Source organism: Heliangelus exortis, chromosome 5, assembly GCF_036169615.1.
Source record: "Heliangelus exortis chromosome 5, bHelExo1.hap1, whole genome shotgun sequence".
NCBI lineage: Eukaryota > Metazoa > Chordata > Aves > Apodiformes > Trochilidae > Heliangelus > Heliangelus exortis.
Window position 1 is genome coordinate 8607874 of NC_092426.1, and position 18853 is coordinate 8626726.

Consider the following 18853-nt stretch of genomic DNA (forward strand, 5'->3'; position numbering starts at 1 on the left):
TAAATTGCCACATATCCATGTTCAATTGTATGTATAAGAAGTTTATTTTCCCTGGAAGTTACGTATGGGTGATTAATTTAAAAAACAAAACTTCTGAAAGATGGTGCATGGACATTTAACTGTGATTTTTTAGTCATATTTGTGTGTTCAAGTTCTGTACCTCACCACCAGTAAGATAGAAGGAATAGAAAGAAATACAGTAGAAATAGTTCTGCTACAGGGATGCTACAGATAAATAACTAATAGAGCCTGTGTTGTAAATCTGTGTGATAAGTACCCTTCATACTGATTGTAATCTCAGATTATAACCTAATAGGCAGACATACATGATAAGCCTTTAAAACCATATATTCTGAAAAACCACATGGAGAGAGAGGCTGTTCCTGTTAGAATGTAGGGATTATTTCTCTGTCAAAAAGGACAAGGATGGGATGTGGTGCATATCTGAAAATATAATTGCTCAACAATTTGAGTGCTCCTTTAGGGACGGGACTGCATGTTTGCAGTCAAGCATTTATTGCAGGGCATGGGATAGTCAGATGGCAAACAGATTTTTTGTGTCTGATGTTAGTCCAGGTCTCTAAACTTGAGGCTCCTGAATTTTGCCATGCTGAGCTGTGTGGTGCTGAATTTATCCAGTGGGGCTACTAGAAAAGGAGCACTCCAACATAATGTTCCTGTTTGCCTTTCCAAAGTTATATTTAGTTATCGTTCTTCTTGCCTGATACACTTTTCTTTTTCCTTTCCCCCCCCCCCATTCCCTTCCTTAAACCAAAGCAGGAATGAGGATTCTACCTTGACATTATTGTTTTAAAGTGTGATGTCATTATATAGGGAGCAGAGTTTGACACTTTCATCACAAGTAATCTGCCTTTTAGCTTAAGTGCTGGAGAAGCAAATATTGTGACATTTTAGAAAGTCACTGGTATAATACTAAGTGTCTTTCAAATACAAAATGGTAATTTACATTTGAATGCCTTGGTGTCTATTCCTGTTAGGAACAATTTCTCTGTCCTGCTTACTTTAAAAGACCAAATGCCAGGAAAGAACCAAGAGGTTCTTTAGAGCGATTTAAATAATTTTTAACAGGCTGCTGTTTATAGTACTTTGTTGCAAGTGGGGAATACTTAGGTTGGCCTGTTTGACAGAAAAAGCTGTCTTCAAAGTGGTAAGTGGCCTTTGGCCCTTACATGAAATGTGAAGGTTTTTGTAGCAAAAACCCCAAACATGCCATGAATCAGACTTAATATTACACAGCATCTGTATCTGTGCTCGGCTGTAGTGGTGCGTGTTGCAGTACATGATTATAGAAGGCAAGTTTGCTGCTTCTCTGGCTTGCCAGCTACAGTAAAGAACACAGTTTCAAAAGTAAGATTTGTTGATCAAATCCATGCAGTTCTTGTATATGGGTAGAACTAAGTGGTAGCTTCAAACTTCCTGAAACCTATGTGGTGCAGTACTTTAGTAAGACAATTTAAAAGTAAAGCCTTCTGTATTTCTTGGTATGTGCTGTTATGATTGAGCAGGGTAATTAGACAGCATATTGTTCACTAAACAAAACACTTCTATGTGACATACTTGAATTATAGTGGTTATTAACTGACAAATCTCTATTATTCATCTTGCTGTATGCCTTAAAGATTGCTGGATCAGCAGGCTTAACAAATATCAATGGACAGTGCTGATTTAAGGGAAAAGATGTTTAATTGGTCCCCTTCTATGACAGCAAATGCCTTGTATTGGATTATTATGCTGAAATTAAGTGGTTAAAGTTTTGAGTTTATGGCTAGTTTAAGTACCTGTGCTGCTACTTCAGAATACTTAATCTGAGGAACTAATAGTGAATTTAGAGACTTCTAAAATAGTAAGATAAACCTCTCAGTTTATTTCTTCATCATGTAAGTAGGGGAGCACAATCCTGGATTTGCATGAGGTTAGAAATAGCCAGATTTCCTGCTTGAAGCCTTCAGCCAAATTCAGTATCTGTTAGGGCTGCATTGTGCAGGCTGATGGAGGACAACCCCAGCCTTCATCTGATCACCTTAGGCAGGAGAATGTGGGAGACAGAACAAACAACAGAAAACAGAAGAGCAGCTAAGTTAAAGGGGACCATCCAGTAGCAGGAAAGAGATCTCCTTTAGTTAAATTTATCAGAACTGGGTTTCCTGGGCTGCAGCAGCTCGTGCAGTCGTGAGTGGCCTCAGGTGTCTTTCAGCAAAGGAGGATGGAGGGTTCAGCTGAAAGGCTGCCTCCTCGGTGCAAGTTCCTCAATCTCACACTAAAACCTTTTCATGACTCATTAATAAACTTTTCTCATATCTAATTGCAGTGCTTTAGTAGGATGCAGTATAACCTCAGCGTGCTATTAAAGAAAAATTAGATTTTTGCATCATGAAAAATGCAAAGTTACTCATTGAAAAGCTTATAATTCCAGTAGCAAATGAGGCATGAAATACATTGCCAAAAATACGGCGCCCAAAACCACCGACAGCAAATATTTTATCTTGGTGCTAATTAAGAGCTTGAATTTAAAACTGAGGATTCTAAATTTTCACAATAATAAAATTAACCCAGCGATACCAGTGTAGCCCTAGTAGCATGCTTTGTTATTTTGGCTGGATTCTGTCTCAACTTGCTGATAGTGGAGGATGTTCATAACTCTAGCAGTAAGCTGAAATTTCTCCTTGTCTTTGTAGTGCTGTATTTATTTTCTTGGAAGCTGATTTAGAACCTGAAAAAAGGTGAAATAATAGTAAGCTTTTGGTTTCACTAGCTGCATGGAGGAGAGTTTAATGTAAGAAGAAAAAAACAAGACAGGGTTTTTTTTTGGTTGTTGTTTGTTTTGTTTTGTTTTTTAACCTTATTCACCTGGTTTCTTGATTTGGCTTTCTTTGGACAGGAAATTAGTATTAGTTTCTATTAATTAGCATTCATTTCTATTAGTAGAAATCTAAAAATGTGGTGGTTTGGCTTCTGTTATTATTTAATTGATTTTTCTTTTTCAGATCTTCTCTTGTTGTATAGCTAGTGTACCCTTAATTATGTGTTTGTGTCAGGCCCAAAGGTGAAGGATAAACACTCATAGCATCCTATGAAGGTTAAAATAGTAGGTGCGACTTTTCAAAAAACAAAATTAATGCCTAATTTGAGAGAGAGCACGCTTTTATGAAGTGGTGTTTTTTCATGTAGCCATACTTTTATAGCCTTTTTAGGTTGTACTTAAACATTGGCAGTGATGGAAGCTGTTAGCTGCCTATCTGGACAACATCTGACTCTGTGGCAGCTGTCCCGAAGGTCTTTTGGATGGGGTCTTTTCTGGGGGTGCCTCTGCAGTTTGGTGTTCCCTCTAGTGTTTGAAGACTGGAAATGCTGAGTCTAATCTTCATTGCATTGCTGCAAAATGACCAAACAGGCTCTCTAACAACACCTTGAAAGCTAAGGATGGGTTTATGTCAGGAAAGTCAAAGGAAGGGAACGTGGGGCTTGGCTTTATTTTCAGTGGATGTAATCGCTGCGTTATCAGCTGACTTTGTCCGTGTGCTCTGCTCTGGATGACCTTTGGAGTGTAGGACCTGAGTCCCAATGGCTCCTGTGTCATTGCATTGCATTTCTGCTTACCTCTCTGGGCAGACCAAATGTGGAGCCTGTCTAAGCAAAATTTGATTGCTTAGATGACTATCTCTAAGATATTTATTGGTTTCATCAACAAGGTAAATTGTCTCAAGTCTCCTAAAGCAGTACTTAGAGAGATTTCTATGGCTGATTAATTGCAACAGTTTGCTAGATAAGAATAAAGACAAATGATTATTTAAACCTGGTTATGTACCATGACTCTTTCTTCCTTGATTGTGCTAGAGTGCCAGCTGATGAAGACAGAACGACCTAAACCAAACACATTTATCATAAGATGCCTCCAGTGGACCACAGTAATTGAAAGAACATTTCATGTGGAGACTCCAGAGGAGCGGTATGTTTCATTCATATTTAATACATAAACTACTTGCAAAAGCAGATGCAAGTGTTCAGCATTAATATAAAATCCTTTGCTGAAGCTCTTATTTGTCAGATGATGTACGTCTAGACTGAAAAGCAACAAATAATTTTTGAGTGCCTCAGTTTTAGTGCATCTTCTAGGATAAAAGGTACCTTACAGGGTGTTTCAGAGGGTGGATTCTGATTAGTATTTGTAAATTAAATGTTTGGGATCCAAAGTGGACAGGTGCAGGTGTTGTACCAGCACAAACGTAATTATTTCTGGAAAATCAGGGTTCATTTCTTACTGGGAATGTTGTGGTATGTGAAATTAAGGATTTCTGACCTGGGAGTTTCTGGAAGCAAAAGCACAAGTGAACAGAGATTCAGGCAAAGCCGAGTTTTATCAAAATACTGACCCTTTAAAGTCTGTTTAGGCATCCTTGTTTATAAAGGAAAAAAGTTAGTTGCTGCTGATTGCTAATGCTTTATGCAAATTTGATAATAAAGGTGATAGTTATCTGCTGCAGGTGCAGATTTCTGTTTCAGCTGTTAGGGAAAAAACCTAAAAGCAGGTATTCTGTGCTCTCATCATTGGAGAATCGATCTCTTACCTCCTGAGAGAAGAGTTTTCCAGCACAGCTATTCTACAACTACAGAGTATTTAAATATTTACTTACACTTCAGGAACTGAACTTAAATTATTCTATTCCAGTATGATTGCCCTAGGGGAAGGGACATTTTAAAATCCTTGTCCTCCCTAAATACAATACTGGCAGAGCTTTCTTTTTAAGATCAGCAAATTCTACCTAATATTTTTTGCTTTTTTCTTTTGTAGCCTTTGCATGCACTGATTTAAAGAAGGTTGCTGTTTCTTGTTTTTTATTTTATTACATTGATCCGAAGAAGGTGAAATAAAGTTAAAAGCAAAGAAAAATAACTGGTTCTTGTTTCTTATAGTAGATTTGTGGTCAGTGACCCTAAAGGGAGTGAATAACAGTTTCCACTTGGGGGAAGATTGTGTTTCAGTCTTGTTTTGTTCCCTCCTAGCCAATTAAGTCAGCTTTGTGACACTTCAGGGTTTGGGGTATTAGTCACCTCTGTTGTGTATGCTTGAGCAATAAAAGCTGAGGGTGAAATTCTGGTCTCCCAGAAGTCAAAGATTCACTTCAGGAGGGCTGAGATCTCAACCAAGTCAGTAACCAATCTCAAAGTAAATGTGAAGGAAGTTATGCCTTCAGCTTTCTCTGTGCCTTTAAAAGCAACGTTTGTTTTTTGAGTGGGAGAGATAAGGAAAAATTAGTTTTTAATAGTTCTGAATATGAAAAAGTAAATGTGTTTGGTGACTGAAGAAGTCTGGGAGTGTAGCAAGAATTTTTAGAATGTTTAGCATTATCTTGCTTAATTTCTCTTTTCCATCCATCACAAACTGAAATTCACATGTTCAGACTATTTTCTTCGTGTGGTATTTCACTAAATGATTTCATAGAAACAGTGAAAAGTGTGAATAGGATGGCTTGGCTTCACTGCAGTTTGTGCATGGATTCATTAAACATTGGCTCCTGTTCCTGCTGTAATAGCAAAGTATTTTACCTGGGGTGTCCTTGGGAGAAGAGTTTAGCCAGTGCCCTAAAAATATCAACTAAACCTTTAAGCCTCGTTCCCTACAGATAACAAAAGATAAGGAATCATGGTAAATTCCCATGGTCTACTGAACATTTTTTCACACCCTGTATGCCTTAAAGCCTGTCCCAAGACCCTGTAAGTCCATAAGAATTGTATGGTCTCTGTTCAGTAAATTTGCAGTGAAATGAAGTGAAGGCCAAGAACTTTCACTTCAGTAGCTTCTAAAGGACACTGGAGTGCAAGTGGTCTCCTAGGAGGTAGAAGGGGTCAGTATTAGAGCACCCACTAGTGAAACAGCTGTGGAAACTTTGTCCTAACCAAGACTTGTGTCTAAGAGAAAATGTCATTGCTTTTTCCAACATGCTGTTAAAATTTACTCAGGAATTGCTGTACTTCTGCCATAATCTTCATAACAGAGGAATAATCTAAGTATCCTGGGGCTTTAATACCTTCTTCTAGAACACCTTTTGCCATTAAAATCTGGGGTATGGGTGTGAAGAGGTGGAGCCCCCAGCAGTTGGGTATATGTGTTGCAGTGCACAGTAGGAATGGAGTAACTGTGTTTAATTGCTTTGTGCTGCATGGGAGCTTTTTGCTTCTGGAGTTAGACAAGTCTGGTTTTGTTATGTAAATCTCTGTTTCATGAGGTCATATCTTGAGCTGCTGACTGAATGCCTATTCATTCAGAATTCTGCTCAAAAAGCCTTATATTGTATACAGACTGGGGGACTTCAGTTGTCTCTTCTTTCTAGTATGATTAATAAAGGTATATGTTAAAAGTTCTCTTAGAAATGCATTTTTACAGTGCTTGAAATTGCACATAATTCATCCTATGTTGCATTGATTCATCAGAGAGCATTGGTTGCACCGTATTGCTTGGTGACCCTTGCCATGGCAGACAGTAATCTAAAGTCACAAGTAACAAATGACTTTGCTTATATTTTGCCAGGGAAGAATGGACAAAAGCCATCCAAACGGTAGCAGACAGCCTCAAGAAACAAGAGGAAGAGATGATGGATTTTAGATCTGGTTCTCCCAGTGATAATTCAGGTGCTGAAGAAATGGAAGTTTCTATGACAAAGCCAAAACACAAAGTGGTAAGTGAGCATAGCAGCAATAACAATATTTTTAGGTCTTCTTGAATGTAGACAAGAGAAAACCATCAATACATTTGTGTTCTCATAACAATTACACTGTTGATTTTAGATGCACCTTCTGGAGGAAGCAATTGTCTGAGCTGAGCAGGTACCAGGCAAAGCCTGGCTGGATCCGGTGGAGTTTTGAGTTCAGATATTTTTACTGAATGGCTTTTGAGGCCAGCTCAGGTCTGGAATTGGTTTGCCCATTTTCCTGTGGTGCAGAGCCTGAAATCACAGCTCCTACTGGACTGTGTGGCATTGTAAACTCCTTGCAGGCCTGTGCAAAGGTATTCCAGTGGATTTGCAAGTTTTATGGTGGGTTCAGATTAATTGCTAAGGATTTAGGCTAATTCCCAGGCAGCTGCTATACTGTCTGTCCCTGGTGTTCCTAGAGCTCAGGTTTTTGCATGAGGCACAGCATTGTCTGAGTGCACAGTGCTGGCTAAACTGAGGTCTTCCATGAAAGGAGTGTGCCATAGGAGATTGTTGCCCTATGGAATCATTTTAGATAAGTCTTCAATCTTCTTTCACTACTTTCTGCCCTCTTGTGGTCTTCTGTTTGGATATCTGTTTTCCAAAGCATTCCCATCTGCTCTTGTAGGAGATAATTGATAGAACCTTCTCCCATGCAAATGCTATGGCTGTGGATTGTACCAAGACCCTTCTTTGCATCCTTATCTTCACCATTGTCATCCACACTTACTTTTGTAAGTTTCTTTCTGTTTTGGGAAAACAGAGTAAGTTTTGAAGTAAAAAGATAGATAGCCACCTACCAGCATCATCACTAATCATGTGTACCAGCCTTGTGTCATGTCAGTGGTTTTAGACTGATCTGAGTGGCTACTTACAAGTCATTCTGAATTGTAGCTGCTATTAGCAAATACTGTTCTTGCTAAGTGACTCTTCATAAGAATGCAAGAACCACCTTTTTCATCAAATAAACATGTGCTTTTATGACAGGGACAGAGTCTTGTTAGTCAGAAGAGTCAAAATGATGTTTGGGGTTCTGACATCAACTGTATTGAACAGGTAGTGGAAGGTCTTCTCAGCCAGATCTAGGGAACAATACAGAAGTAATTTGCTGTTGGGAGAATCTTAAAATTTTTCCCCATCCAAGGCTGCATAACTCTTGGCTGTTGCCTTGTTAGCAGTGGTCATTGATGCAACAGTAATGAGACTGTCCTCAGCCTGCAACAGATTCTGATTTTCCCTGACAGTGAAGCAGCTAAGGCTGAATGGCTAACCTGTGAGGCAGCTGGTTTTGCCTGTGGGTTTTGGTGCTGTTCAGTAAAGCACAAGAGAGCTGGTCCCCTAGTGAGGTGGAAAACATCAGGAAAAAGGTATGGGTGTCTTTTACAGAATGTCTGCACAGACAATATGGTCAAAATTAATATGTATTAATAATAGTTGAATGGTATTTGCACAATGGAGTGTTGAGTCATGTGTTCTGCTTATGTTTTTTCCCTGAATAATTTAAATATCTTTGGGAGTGCACTAGTATTCATTTTTATGGAAGAACCATTTATTCTCCTGAATTCTACTAAGCAAAAGGATTAAAACGCCCCACATCTGTAACATATGCAATGTATTCTCACATGAATAAGAAGTTCTGGTCTGACAATGATATGCTTGTTGTTACTTCATGTAATTCAGTTGTTGTTTATCTGTACTCTTAACAGACGATGAATGAGTTTGAATACCTTAAACTACTGGGAAAAGGCACTTTTGGAAAGGTGATTTTAGTTAAAGAAAAAGCAACTGGACGGTATTATGCTATGAAAATTCTGAAGAAGGAAGTTATCGTAGCAAAGGTGAGCAGATGAGAACCTTGGAAACGTGCTTCACCCTTGATACAGCCTTTGGGAAATTCATACCAAGGATTCTCTGAGTACTTGTAAATAATTGCTCTGTTAGTGTATGAAATAGATCCCCCTGATCTGGGGAATCACATTACTGATTTCCTGCTGCTTGTGTTTCAGGACGAAGTAGCTCACACACTGACAGAAAACCGTGTTTTACAGAACTCACGGCATCCATTCTTAACAGTAAGTGTCTTCCTTCTGGTGAAGGTAACTCAATATCAACCAAGACTTTGCTTATTTTTTGTTATTTAAAGTATCACATCTCTGATCTGTGTTTTCAGAGCAGCTGTGTATTTTTATAATGCTCCATTTTGGGAAAGCACAAATTAAAATGTTTTTTTAAGTCTTCTCACTCTTGCAGAGCAGGTCCTTAGTACCTCTTGAAGACTGTTTCAGGGTGTGGCTTGACTTTATGGCTCACCCATTTAATGGCTTGCTATCTCTGAGAGAAGTATCTGCTTTCCTTGTCCTCCAAACGCTTGACTTCCTCTTCGTAGCAGAGTTCAGGGTGACCCTAATCATGTGACAAGTGAGTTCAGGAAGATGTAGTGTCAGAAAAACCCTTTAATTTTGCTTTTCTATATATTTTGTTAAGCTCCCAGGAGCATCTTACTAAAGAATTGAAGCACTGGTAATGCCAGCCAAAAGATAGTGGTGGGAAAATAGGGAAACCCAGGGCTGTGTTCTGTCTGCTGCTTTCCTTTTAGATTGCTTAAGTGGAAAATCAAACCTTACTCTTCAGTTTTTACCTCCAACACCAGCAGTCTGTGTTGAGTTCAGATAACAAAGTTCCACCTCAAGACTTTGTTTCAAGTATTTATTACAAGTTGACTCTGAATTATTTCCAGCCTCTTAAGCCCTCTAGGAGACTTGTGTAGGATCCCAGTTGTTTCCTTTGTCCAGGTACTCAAGGGCTTAACTGGAATTTAGACTTTTAAGTGTGACCTCTGGAAGTAAATATTGGCTGCGTTGGGTATAATCAGTAAATGTTTGACCTGTCTCAAACCCAGTCCTCCCTTTCTCTGCAAAATATGCCTGGTTTAAAAATACCACCCGTAGTAATGAAGAGGATGGTATAATATGCACTATTTTTTAAAACAATGCGTTCATAACCCCAAATACCTGATACAAGGACTGTCTTGGGAAGTCTGCTACTGGGCTGGGTTATGACCAAGACTGTAGCAAACAAGTTGATGTTATACTTGCCACAGGAATACACGTGACAGGACTGTACAAAGGCACCTTGTGATGCTCCATCACACCCTCCATCTAGTCTGGTTTTGTGAATTGCTCACAAATTGATACTGACATAATTGCTCAGTCCTCTGGCAGGCTGTCAGTGGGGAGCAGTTGCAGGCAGCAGGGCAGAGACCCACGGGCTGGTGTGTGTAAATGTCTTGTGTTTCATGTAAGAGAACTTGTAACCAGTGCAGTAAAACCTTTTGCTCTGGGGTTTCGTTGTGGCCTCTTGTCTGTGAGATGAAACTATGGGAGCCTGTGGCCTGGAGAGGAAACTTCAGAGCCACTATTTGTACATTTTGTATCACTGTTAGTAGGTCATGGCTTTGTTTCACAGCATTATAGGTGTTACTGACAGCTTTTGCAAGGGACAGTTTTAATGTTTGATTAAATTTATACAATGAAATAAGCTGGCAGTGGATCAGTGCACAGCTACAACAGAAAGTTTAAGTATTGTATAAGATCAAGGACAAAATGTCCACTAAAATAGAAAATCTTATGTACGTTTATGTTTCTGAAAATCTATTAAAAGTGCTTTTATAACTTTCAGTGGGCTCTTGTCTTCTGAGTTTTGGTTTTAATCTGTTTCAGGCTTTAAAGTATTCCTTTCAGACACATGATCGCTTGTGTTTTGTCATGGAGTATGCTAATGGAGGAGAGGTAAGGGAAATGTAATACTTTTTCATACTTTAGGTTTTTCCTGTAGTACTACTGGTTCTGCTTGACATTATTTATCTAAGGTCCATGTTTGCAATTCTAATTAATACAAGTTGTCCCAGTTAAACAGAGCTGTTTGCAGGTTTAACTAACTTTAAGATAAGACTCTTAATTTTCTTAGCTCCATTTATAGAGAATAGAAGTTTTTTGTGTGGGTTGGTATTTTACATGAGAGAAACATACTGTAATCTGACATTTAGTAATTCAAGAAGTCAAGGTTGCTTTCTAGTTGCTCTTTTAACACTTTAATGAATATTGTGAGCATGTGTTATTTGGAAGCAGAACTGAAAAGGGCAAACTACTGTTAGTTAAGAAGCAAAAGTTGGAGTATTGACATCTCTAAATCATGTATTAATCTGTAGTTTACTATGTAATTGTAGTTCAATCAAAGTAGTTTTATCAGCATGCATCCATGAATATGAGATATAATTATTTAGTTTTCTAAGGGATGATGCATATTAATGCATTTGGGAATACAACTGGGTGAGGGCAGGAAGGGGTTTTCTCTTTGGTAATACCACATTTCAAGCAGGATTGTTTGTGAAGTGTGAGACATAACTCAGAACTGTGCAATTGAAAGGTTCCCAATTATTGTTTTTGTAGTTGTTTTTCCATCTGTCAAGGGAGCGTGTCTTTTCTGAAGACCGGGCTCGGTTTTATGGAGCTGAGATTGTTTCAGCATTGGATTACCTGCATTCAGAGAAGAACGTGGTTTATAGAGATTTGAAGGTATGTAGAAAAATAATTTCCTAGGCTTTTAGGTTTTGGGCTCTTTGTTTGTCACAAAAGCAAATGAGCCTCAACTATAAGAAAGCCTTTTCTGATGACCTTGAGCATAATAGTTATTGCAGCTGTTGGACCTGACTTTACAGGATGTCCAAATGCTTTTATAGTCTTGTATAATGCATTTATCAGGACCCTGGCAGCATTTCAGAGAATATGAAGGAGTTGTATTTTTGCTTGTCTGCTTATGTTCTAAGAGAAACCTTTCTGGCTCTTCTCTGTGGTGGAAATGTAATCCTGGGCTCTTCATACCAGTTTTTATCAGACAGATGCAAATTCATACTGTGTGGATGTGCTGCTTCCTTGCAGTGTGCTGTGCACTACTGTCTTCATAGTACCTGCTTGCAGTTAGAAGACTGGATAAACTTCAAGTTGTTTATTTGTGTGGTGAGAAGAGAAGGGGGAGAAAAACCTCAACCAAACAAGAAATCTCAGAGCAAATGAACTTGAGAAATTCTTGAGGAAAATGAAACATCAGCATTTCCTTTTTCCTGGAAATGCTTTTCAGGAGGGATGAAGGGATTCTGCTAGTTTATTTAGAAGTACTCTAAAAAGAAGCATGCTATGTAATGTTTTCAGGCTACATCAGAGTAATTTTGGGATTCTTGCTGGGATTTTGTCTTCCATATCACTTTATTTCACTCACAGTGCACTTTATTTCATTCACAGTGGAAACTGTCCTTTGGCTTTCTTAAAACTTAGTGGTGCAGGCTAAGATCTCCTTGGAAGTGGTTCCTTAGCCTTGCATTTGATTTTTTTTTTTTTTTTTTTCATTTGTTTTCTTTTACTGTCACAGAGTATTTCTTAAAATCACTTAAAGTAAAAGCAGGGATGAAGTTGTGTGAGGGGGAGTACACAATAAATTCTTAAAAGAAGTGGTGGTTTCTTGTTGGGAATATTGTAGAACCATAAATACATGGTATACATTCTGTATTACTTCTGTATATGTGGTCAGTTAGCCAAAGTCTGCAAATCAGTTACCTAACATTCCCTGAAGACCTAAGAAAGGCCATACAAAGGTATATTTACATCACACGTGCTTTGGCAGCTGCCATGGTTCTTACCCTTGTGAGAACGAGGTTGAAAACTGATCTGCAGAAATTCACATCTTTCATTGACTTGCTCAGGAGCAGTATATGTTTCATGTAATCTTGTCTTTCATTTGGATTTTCTTCTCAGTTGGAAAATCTTATGCTGGATAAAGATGGACACATAAAAATAACAGACTTTGGACTTTGTAAAGAAGGCATCAAGGATGGAGCAACGATGAAGACTTTCTGTGGCACTCCAGAGTATCTTGCACCAGAGGTCTGTTTATGTTGGCTGTTGAACTAAATTATATTTTTTAAATACCATCTGTGATAGCATTAGCTATACAGAATAATTCCTGGTCATAATGTGTTCATACTGTAGCTACTGTTATATAATAACACATAATGAGGATCTTTTATTCATCATGTTCTGGAGTATATCTTTAGCATAAGATGTGTGTTAATGCGTGTGGTAATTTTCAGGCAGGGTAACGTCTTCCACTGTAGGGAATATTTACATTTTACTGGAACAGTGCTTTCTTCTTATGTCAGATACTTATTTTAAAATTTTTTTTAAATACTACTTGATGGATTGGAGACTCTTTTGCAATGTGTTTGCTGTGTGTTGGCCTACTTGAAAGCTATCACTGGGACTTGGGTTAAGAGGTAATTGTATTGTCCACTTTTTTACTGTTTGAAGACAGTATAAGGCAACACATTTTCAAAAACAAGGACAGACCAAGCTTTTTATTCAGAATTTAGAATGGTGTGCATTAAAACTGCTGACTGTTTTGTGACAGTAGGAGCATGAGATATTACTCAATGTTAATTTGAACTTTTCAGTTTCACAGGGAATAAATCCAAGCAGGAGATCTGGGTTCCTAAACTGCATGTTTTGGGGATTTTTTTTTTTTCGTACTTTACTTTTTTTTTTCTTTTTTTTTTTTTTAAGTGTAAAATGCAAATGTGTGCTTGCAACTTTCATCCTAGAAATACTCCTTCTGAGAGTTGTGCAACACAGGTGGTGTTATAGCTGTGAGTTAGTTACAGGCAGATCAAAAGTGAAATTGTGTGATAGAGGAAATATGTATACATGGTATTTTGCAGGCAGACGCTCGTTTTCTCTGCCCACGCTCTGAGCTGTCTGGAAGCAGCCTGGCTCTATTAGCAGGGCACTGAGCCTGAGCTAACGTGGTGAGCTTCACAGAAGGGCTCCTTGCCTTGCAGTGAGTGGTGTGCTACCCTCCCATCAAGGCTTCCATCCAGCTTGGAGCACAGGCAGAAGCAAGCCTTGGGCTGCTGGCAGATGATATATTCTTGGTAGCCAGGGTGCCAGGATACAGCTTTTCTCTGAGGTCAGAGACTTGGGCATTGGAAAACTTCCTTGATGTGAAGTATGCAGAAGTACAAAGTATGGAAAACCAAAATGGAGGGGGAATATTTCTACTGAGAGCTGATGTCCTTGCTGATCAGGGCACTCTCCTCCACGTGCATAGCCATGGCAGCATGCTCTTGTTTTTTGTTTGTGTGGTATGTTTTGTTTTGTTTTGAACTCCTAGCTGCTTTCAAGGGCTTCCAGTCTCTTCATAATAATGAAGAATGTGGGACCTGTCAAAGTAGGTTGCAGCAAGGAGGTGGAGCCAGTTTCATGATAGCTGCCAGCTCTCCATGGATCACCAGAAGTCTTCAGTGAATCTAAATTGAGATCCCTGCACCACAATTTGAAGTTTACCAGTGCAGGGAGTAATAAGCAGCATGACAGTTTTATAATTCATTAACATGGCTTTTATTTTAGCTTCTCTTCTAGAATCAATTGCTGTACTTCAGTTCCTCTTACAGTATTTTATGAAGAGATTGAAAATATGTATTGCTTTGTTTTTGTTTTTCCTAACTTGGAATGTGTGCACTTATTATGTTGCTCTTTGTATTATATTATTTACTATTATTTTTATGGTTTAATATTTATGATACGTTGGTTCATTCAAAACCCAGAAGGACAAATCCTTTTAATTAACCCAACTCTCTCCCTCACTTCCAAATCCCATCTGAGTTCTAGTGTTAAACTTTGGAGGCTTTTGTCACCTGGTTGATAGCATGCAAACAATCTGGAAATGGGTTGTGTGCAATATTCCATGTATTTAAGGTCAGACATCCTTAAAAGCAGGGGGTCTTGATCTTCTTGTCTGCATTTGTAACTTGAATCCAGCATAGTGGTGTGTTTGTACAGTTGCTGCATCGTTGTTTTTAGGTTCATACTGGAATCTCGTGCATGGGTGACAGTGATGACTGAACACTGTCAACTTTGATGTGTCAGGTGCATCTGTAGCTGTGATGTTTACAGCTGTTGCACCTTCTCTTTCAAATTCCATGGCATGGCAGTCTAGAGCTGCTCATTAGGGAATGATCATCCTTTAATTTAAGTGACGTCATTTTGTTACTTTACTGCTCCCCAGCTATCCTGTGTGTTACAGTAAATTATGGATGTCTGCAGTGCCTTTTTTGTTAGTGTATTTTTGATGCTAAGAGCATTGCCCTGTTTTGTGCAATTACTAGTACAGGTGTGTGCTCATTCTGAGAGGGCACTTTGGAGAAATAAGAATATTATATTCTCTTCAAATTAATAGAGGTGAAGGAAGGAGTTGCAGTTGGTAATTTAGATCATGATACAGGGTATTAATATGCTTACTGAATTAGTGCTTGCAGTATTTGCTGCGTTTGAAAAGTACCTGTGGCATTCATTACAATGCACAAGGAAGTCCCTCTGGTTTTCTTTTATTTTGTCCTCTCCTGTTGCATCTCTTGCAGCCTTTGGGAAAAACAAAAATCGGAGGCCCTATGACTGTTTTATTTTAAGTAACCCAAGTGTCAGGGAGTGTGAACAGGAAGCACTTACTGAGCAGGGTGACTCAGAGAGCAGTAACTGCATTGTCACACAATATCTCCTGTGAGCTGAAGGGCTGTGATGCCTTGGGAAGGTTTCTGGAATCCTGTCTGGCCAGCAGCTGTGTCGGCCGTATACAGATACGGGGCAGCTGCAGAGCCAGCTGTCGTTTGGTGTGAATCATGTGGCAGGGGATGCTGTAAATAGACCTATGTGGGGTAATCTAATACCTGGCAGCCTTTTGATTTTTACTGCAGGCCCTTTTCCCCGCTTCAGATAATTAAGAGGGATAATTAGTGAATAAAGAACAGCAGAGTGCAAACAGTTGTTACCTGGAGTGTCTTCATGGGTTTTTTTGTGTGCAAAACCTTTATTGGGGTTTGTAAGAGGTTCAGATCCTGGTTTTGTTAAACCTGTGTTAACTTCATTTGGCTATTTCACCTTTTTAATTTTCAGTGCATTCTGAATTATAACAATGTGAAAGCTCACACAGACACTGTGCAACAAGAAAACACACTGGTGGTGTGGCTGTGGTTTGTGGTCTTAGCAAGAGAAAGGAGTTCAGTGCAGAGCCATGAAAAGAGTAAGGATAACTCGAAACTGAGGACAGGGTCTGGAACGTGAGACTATTGGTGTCAGCTACAGACAACTGTATAGGAGACACTAAGTCTAGAGAAGTCCTCATAACATCCACTCCACAAGCCACAAAACATTTCCCACTGCCTTCAGCAACCTTCAGTGCAGGAGATCAAAAATGTCCTGTGACAGGTCTTCTCCAGAGCAAGTGGGAGAGATGGAGGGCACTGTTGGGGTCCTGAGTCCCTGCACCACTGGCAGGGTCTTTCTTAGAGGGAAGTGCCCAGGGGAAGGGAAAAATGAACTGTGCTGGGCTTCTTCCACTGTGAGAGGTCCACCTCACTGACAGCTTCTGAGTTTAGGAGCATTAGAGCTAGCGAGCAAGTGTTTTTGGAGGGGGGCAGAGGAGAGGAGGGGAAACATTACTAGACAATTTGGCTGCCGTTTTATGGCCTTACAGCTGGTCAAATGTTAGAAATGGTGTTCTTGTTCTTAGTGTTTAATGTAGACTATTCAATCAGTATTTGTGGGTGGTCTTTCAGGATATGCAGAGCCACCCTTTTGGGGGTGCAGGTTGCCATGAGGAAGTTTGGTTTGTTGCTTATGAAGTAACAGGTTAATGGTATTCTCTCTTCTTGCCATACTGACTCCTATGTGGTTTGAGTTTTCTCTGAAAAATTGGATCCCATCTAAAATGGTTGGTGATGAATAAGTAAGAATTTAACAGCTGGCTCTGTAACGTGAGAACTGTTCTTAGCCTCAGGCTTTCTAAGGTTGTGCTTATTGTGACCATAATGTGAGGGAGAGTGAGAGGAAGGGAAGAAGAAAGCTGCCATAATGTGACCACTGCCTCTTTTTCCCTCTCCTCACTTAGCACTGTGAACATGGATGCCTCTTCTTTTTCAAATTGATCTTCTGCAAATGCTCCACTGGTAGATTTGGTTGTGGCATATGACAAAGTTGACCTTGCTGGAGGGAAATTTTGCTTTGAATTCTGTACTGTTGCCTGGGTTTGGGAATATCTTATAAAGGCTTTTCCTTACATTTCTGCAGGTGCTGGAAGATAATGACTATGGTCGTGCAGTGGACTGGTGGGGTTTAGGAGTTGTGATGTATGAAATGATGTGTGGCCGACTCCCTTTCTACAATCAGGACCACGAAAAGCTCTTTGAACTCATCCTTATGGAGGAGATCAGATTTCCACGCACTTTGTCACCTGAAGCAAAATCTCTCTTGTCAGGTTTGCTGAAGAAAGATCCTAAGCAAAGGTGAGACTGTTGCTCACTTTTATTTTAATTCTTGACATGACCTGACACTGCCAGTAGTGACGTGAAGCAGCTTTGGTGATCAGAAGGATGAAGTTCACAGTATGGTGGCTGCCATGAATGCAAAGCTATGGTGTGGTAAAAGCAAGCTAACCCTGCCTTCCATCATAATGAATCCAATGGCTGATGTGGATTATAAGTTGCTTTACAGGGAATGTTTTCACCTCCTGTGCGAGTTCAGGATGCTGTCTGTTTTCTGAATTTTTGGTTAAATCTGTGCCAGTGATTTAGCATCCTGCTTGAGACAGTAGGTGGTAGTGTTTGTACCATGTTTGTGGTGGAGTTTATACCATACTTAATCTACTTTTCCTTTTTCCTCCTTGTGTAGTGTTGTTTTTGGCTTGGGTTTTTTTTTGGAGGGGGGTTGTTTGGTTGGTTTTGTTTTGTTTGGTTTTTTAAACCCTTGATTTAAAACCAAAAAAACATCCGAAACAACACACAAAGCCCTTAATGGCTAACAATCAGAAAACAGAAAATCCAAAAAGGATGTTGACCTTGACACAAAGATAAACACCAGCCTAAGAACCTGCCCTCTTGTCAACCCAGACATTCTTTAAACAAATAATATTGTCATTCCCTGTTCACATTGTGAACCTTCTACTTTAAATGGGCCCCAAATAGGAAACCTTTAATATGAGGTGCAAGCAAAGTATTTTGATTTGCTGTCTGGTATTTGTTTAGTCTGTGTGGTGTGCATGCACATGGTAGGAAAAAGGGGTTTGCCAGTACATGGATACTTGTAGCAAGGATTTTTTTTGTCATCACTTTGGGCTTTTTGCATCCCTGTTTTTGATGGAAAGTCCTGTTGAGAGGCCTTGTAATGCAAATCCACCGATTGTACTACCAGAGGACTCAGTGCTGGCATGGAGAACCAGGAGCAGTTGTAGTCAGGAACATTGCCAGCCTTGTCCTAGGTGGGAACAGCTGCACACCCCTCCCAAGCCCAGTGCCTGCAAGGGGACCTCCAGGAGAAGGTTGTGTAATTGATGAGCCCCCCCAGGCATTGTGCTCTGTGAGCAAGTGTGGTTGCAGCTCCTGCCAATAGGATTCCTGTCCAGGAGAGTGCTGGGTTAAATACAGTCGTGACCCTTTTGTAGCTTATTCAGGTGGGGCCTTTCAATCACTGGAAACATAAGCAGCATCTGCTGTAATTTGTTCTTATAGGAGCATCTCTGATCAACCAAAATACAATTTATTTACAAACAAAGAACGCCCACTTGTTTCTAATTACAAGGTTTTCCCAGTGCCAATAATTACTCCACAATATGCTCATTTTATACAAATAACCACTTCTTCACATGTATCTTCTGCGGGCTTGGAAGCAATGATGCTCTGATCTGTTGGACAGATGATTTTCATGCTGCTGATAGAAATAACTATGGACTAGACAAGCCTGCACACATGCCCACAGCTTGCTAATTACACTGGTGCTTCCCAAGCTTTTTGGATCATGGACCATTCTTAAATACTGGTTTCTCACCAGTCACTGTTCACCCAACTTTCTAACTGAAGCTGTAATTCTGCAAATTCCCTGCACTTTGTGGCATCCCAAGCAGTACAGAGAACTGAGGTGGAAGCACATGGATGGAAGTATTGAATCCTGGCCTTGTAGTTTTATTTTCTTTTTACCGTGTGGTCTGTGTGCTGGGGTTGGTGTCTGGGATACTTGGTAGTTGCCTCATAATGAGTTCATGGAGCCATA

At 39.6% G+C, this 18853-nt stretch overlaps 1 protein-coding gene across 4 annotated transcripts in view; it reads left to right on the top strand.

Moving 5' to 3' along the window:
* Nucleotides 1-18853, top strand: part of AKT1 (AKT serine/threonine kinase 1) — a 74111-nt gene that overhangs the window by 42132 nt on the left and 13126 nt on the right. For 3 of the 4 annotated variants that reach the window (XM_071745408.1, XM_071745407.1, XM_071745406.1), the window contains 8 exons: nucleotides 3856-3967; nucleotides 6548-6695; nucleotides 8417-8548; nucleotides 8717-8782; nucleotides 10430-10498; nucleotides 11159-11284; nucleotides 12518-12646; nucleotides 16880-17094. In XM_071745408.1, the coding sequence (XP_071601509.1) occupies nucleotides 3856-3967; nucleotides 6548-6695; nucleotides 8417-8548; nucleotides 8717-8782; nucleotides 10430-10498; nucleotides 11159-11284; nucleotides 12518-12646; nucleotides 16880-17094 (997 nt within the window). Of the gene's footprint in view, nucleotides 1-3691; nucleotides 3711-3855; nucleotides 3968-6547; nucleotides 6696-8416; nucleotides 8549-8716; nucleotides 8783-10429; nucleotides 10499-11158; nucleotides 11285-12517; nucleotides 12647-16879; nucleotides 17095-18853 lie in introns of those variants that run through there. The other variant, XM_071745409.1, reaches the window with a different exon arrangement.